Genomic DNA, 4,172 nt, shown 5'->3' with positions numbered 1-4,172 from the left:
AAAAAACATCATTCATTACTGCATTTCGATTCAGTTAAATCAAATGTCGCGAAAATTTCGGACTATCAAGCATCGAACGATGAACACGAAAATGATAATTCAGTAGTATCAGCAAATTTTTCAGCATCGAATTCGCGTGTATTATTAGCTACGGCATTAATTAGCGTGAAAGGTAAAAATAACGAAAAATATGCACTTCGTGCTCTGATCGATCAAGGATCGCAGAGCGCGTTCATCACCGAATCAGCAATGCAATTGCTCAAACTAAAAAGAATAAAACAAAAAACTTGTGTAAGTGGAATAACAAAAGAAAATCAGGTGTGCAATTACATTGTTGACTTGCACATTTCGCCTCGATTCACTTCAAATTTTGTTTTGAATACAACTGCAATTGTATTAAAAAGTTTGGTAAATTTTTCACGAAATGAAAATGTTTTTAACAAATCATTCTCACATTTGAACAATCTTCATTTCGCTGATCCTTCATACATTGAAGCTGGTCCGATAGACATTCTTCTCGGCGCAGCTGAATACGCACAAATCATAAAACCAGGTCTCATAAAAGGTTCTACAGACGAACCGATCGCCCAAAACTCTGAATTGGGTTGGATCATTTCGGGACCAACCAATTTTGATTCAGCCGTGGGAGCACAAGTAACAACGCTCATTTCAGTTGTCGACGTCGAACAACGTATATCTGAATTTTTCAAGCATGATGATATAAAAATCGACGATGACGAGTGCGCTCTCACTGAAGAAGAACAAATGTGTGAAAACCACTTTCAAGAAAACACTATTCGTTTGGAAAATGGAAGATATTGTGTCAAAATGCCATTCAAAAATGGAAAAAATGCACCAGATTTAGGAAACTCGCGAAAATGCGCCATTGCAACATTTTTGCAGCTTGAAAATCGATTCAAAAAAAATCCTAAATTGGCAGAAGAATATAAAAAATTCATTCACGAGTACATTGACCTAGGTCATATGGAACGATCGGTTTACAATCCAAATATCACATCGTATTATTTACCACATCATTGTGTAATACGAGATAGCACAACTACGAAACTTCGGGTAGTGTTCAATGGCTCTCAAAAAACTGACAACGGAAAATCTCTCAATGATGAACTTGCATTGGGTGCCATAGAACAAAAGGACATGTTAAGCATTCTAATCAATTTTCGCATTTACAAATATGCATTTACGGCTGACATTGAGAAAATGTACCGCCAAATTTTAATCGACGAAAGCCAAAGAGACTTGCAAAAAATCATTTGGCGTGATTCCCCTGAACTGCCGCTTTCTGAATTTAGACTTATCACGGTCACATACGGCACCAGTCTCGCTCCTTTTTTATCACATCGCACTACAAGACAACTTGCAATCGATTGCCAAAATGAATATCCAGAAGTATCAAATACCATAAGAAAAAACATGTGGGTTGACGATGTGGTAAAAGGTGCTTTTACTGAGGCAGAAGCAATACAATTGTGTAGCGACTTGCGCAATGTATTCAGCAAAGCCGGATTCAATTTACGAAAATGGTCTTCAAACAACGTAAATGTGCTGTCCGCAATTCCGGAGAGTGATCGTGAATTGAAGGCTATAAGCAGCAACGTGAAAGCGTTGGGCATAAAATGGTCGCCGTCTCAAGATTTTTTCACATACGAACTCAGTTTAAAAAATCATTCAAATCCATTTACAAAAAGATTGCTACTATCTGAAATCTCTTCAATGTTCGATCCACTTGGCTGGATATGTCCAGTAGTAATTTCAGCGAAAATTTTGGTACAAAAGTTGTGGGAGAAAAACGTCGATTGGGATGAAATTGTACCGAAAGAAATCGCTGAAAAATGGTTGGAAATAAAAAGCGAATTGCATCTCATTAATGACATCAGAGTGGAACGTTGGATAAATTACAATCCTGAGGATGTCATGGAGTTGCATGGTTTCGGTGACGCAGCGGAACCAGCATACGCAGCTGTGATTTACATTAAAAACGTCACGCAAAACACGGTGCGATTATTAATCGCAAAAAATAAAGTAGCTCCTCTGAAAACAACGAAAGACGCACTCACAATACCGAGATTGGAATTGTGTGCAGCAAATTTACTTGCCAAATTGACGAAAGGCGTTTTAAAAGCAACAAACATAAATTTCAGCAAAAATTTTCTTTGGTCCGATTCAAAAATAGTCATCGATTGGATTCGAGGAAATCCGAAGCGATATAAAAAGTTTATCGCACACCGTGTTTGTGCAATAGATAGTATTCAGGAATGAACAAAGAAATTAATAATAAACAGTATTCAAGCAAAAGTAAAATTAGCTTCAGTAAGCAGGTTTTTTCATCATTATTTCACAATGTTCAAAAGTTCAATTTAATGCAAATCAATCAAAGTCCAATTTAATGCAAAGTCAACCAAAGTAAACAATCGAAACATGTCTTTCTTTGAATAAAATGAATTTAGTTTTATGTAAACCTTCAGCAAATATGAATGTGTTTCATTTGACTCTTTAAAGGTGTAATCCCTTACAGATAGGGCAATTGGAACAAAAAACTGGTATCATGTTACCACTGACAAAAATGTAGCAGACTGCGCCTCACGCGGCATGTTGCCATCGGAATTGCTGAGACATGAAATGTGGTGGAATGGCCCACAGTTTTTGCGTGAAAACAATTACTATGCAAACAATGCAAGTCATTTAAATAACGTTGACCCAATAATTGAATCACTCGCATTAAGTGTAGAAATCTCTCCAATTTCAAACGAACAAATTCTTCCTGAAGTCTCGTCGTTCAACAAAATGAAACGAATAATCGCATACTGTTTTCGTTTTGCATCGTTATGCAAAGCAAAACAGGGGCCCAAAGCATTGTCTCCGATTTCGGCTGATGAGCTGAATTTAGCGGAAACAGCAATAATAAAAATCATTCAACGGGAGGCATTTGGTGCCGAAATAAGTGAATTAATGAAGAAAAGATCAGTAAATTTTTCAAATAACATTCTGAAACTAAGCCCATTCTTAGATGAAAATAACATTCTGCGCGTAGGTGGCAGACTACGAAATTCGGATTTGGTGTTTGGACGAAAACATCAAATCTTAATACCAAAAAACAATAGCGTAACAACTTTAATAATTCGTCATTTTCATTTATTATGCATGCACGGTGGAGCGAGAGCCACTGAAGCAATCATCAAACAGCAGTTTTGGATTGTGAATGCACAAACAGAAATAAAGAAAATGTTGCATCGTTGCATTCCTTGCTTCGAACAAAGACAAAAAACCATGTCACAATTAATGGCAGATTTGCCAGCCAATCGCGTAAACATTGTTGAAAAGCCATTCACCAACGTAGCAGTAGACTACACCGGTGCAATTCCATACAAAACGGCAAAAGGTAGGGCTGGTAAAATTTCTAAGGCTTACATTTCAATATTTGTCTGTATGGCTACAAAGGCACTTCATATCGAACTAGTATCAGATTTAACAGCCGATGCGTTCATAGCTGCCGTTCGCAGATTGGTAGCGCGTCGTGGAATGATCAAGAGCTTCAACAGTGACAATGGCACAAATTTTGTAAAAGCGAATAAAGATCTAAGCGATTTATTTGAAATCGAAAAAGAAGAGTTCAAAACAATCTGCGATGAACTTTCAAAGCAAGGCATTTCTTGGCATTTCTCACCCGCTGGTGCGCCTCATTTCAATGGCCTCGCCGAGGCTGGTGTGAAAGTTGCAAAGACTCATTTAATAAAAACAATCGGAAAAACTGCGCTAACATTTGAAGAATTGTCCACATTATTGTATCAGGTGGAAGCATGTGCAAATTCAAGACCACTTTGTGCTCTATCTACTGACCCTGATGACATCGATTGCCTAACACCTGGACATTTCTTGATTGGGGCACCGTTACTGGCACCACCCGACGAAAGCTACATCGAAACGAACGTAAACTGGCTTTCACGTTGGCAATTGGTGCAAAAAATGAGTCAAAACATTTGGAAAAAATTTCAAACGGAATATCTAAATGAATTGCAAACCAAATCAAAATGGTTTACGAAAAAAGAAGAGCCAAAATTGAATGAATTAGTTTTGGTGAAAGATGAGAATTCACCACCATGCTCTTGGCCAATGGCGCGCGTAATCGACGTGCACAAGGGTCATGACGCACT

At 37.8% G+C, this 4,172-nt stretch overlaps 2 protein-coding genes across 2 annotated transcripts; both read left to right on the top strand.

Annotated features, from left to right (window-relative positions):
• Positions 1-496: 496 nt before the first annotated feature.
• LOC129572377 (uncharacterized) lies at positions 497-2,263 on the top strand (the record flags this gene model as incomplete). The annotated part of the gene is made up of 2 exons (XM_055452323.1): positions 497-2,016; positions 2,195-2,263. Coding segments are annotated over 2 exons (1,589 nt in total), but the record flags the coding sequence as incomplete, so codon positions are not given.
• Positions 2,264-3,288: 1,025 nt separating this feature from the next.
• On the top strand, positions 3,289-3,948 carry LOC129572378 (uncharacterized; the record flags this gene model as incomplete). The annotated part of the gene is made up of 1 exon (XM_055452324.1): positions 3,289-3,948. A coding segment is annotated over exon 1 (660 nt), but the record flags the coding sequence as incomplete, so codon positions are not given.
• Positions 3,949-4,172: the final 224 nt, after the last annotated feature.

This window comes from Sitodiplosis mosellana, unplaced genomic scaffold, assembly GCF_009176505.1.
Source record: "Sitodiplosis mosellana isolate CC-2019 unplaced genomic scaffold, AAFC_SMos_1.0 Smas_scaffold_4852, whole genome shotgun sequence".
NCBI lineage: Eukaryota > Metazoa > Arthropoda > Insecta > Diptera > Cecidomyiidae > Sitodiplosis > Sitodiplosis mosellana.
Note: the sequence above shows the minus strand (reverse complement) of the source record. Positions and strands in the feature narration are given on the sequence as shown.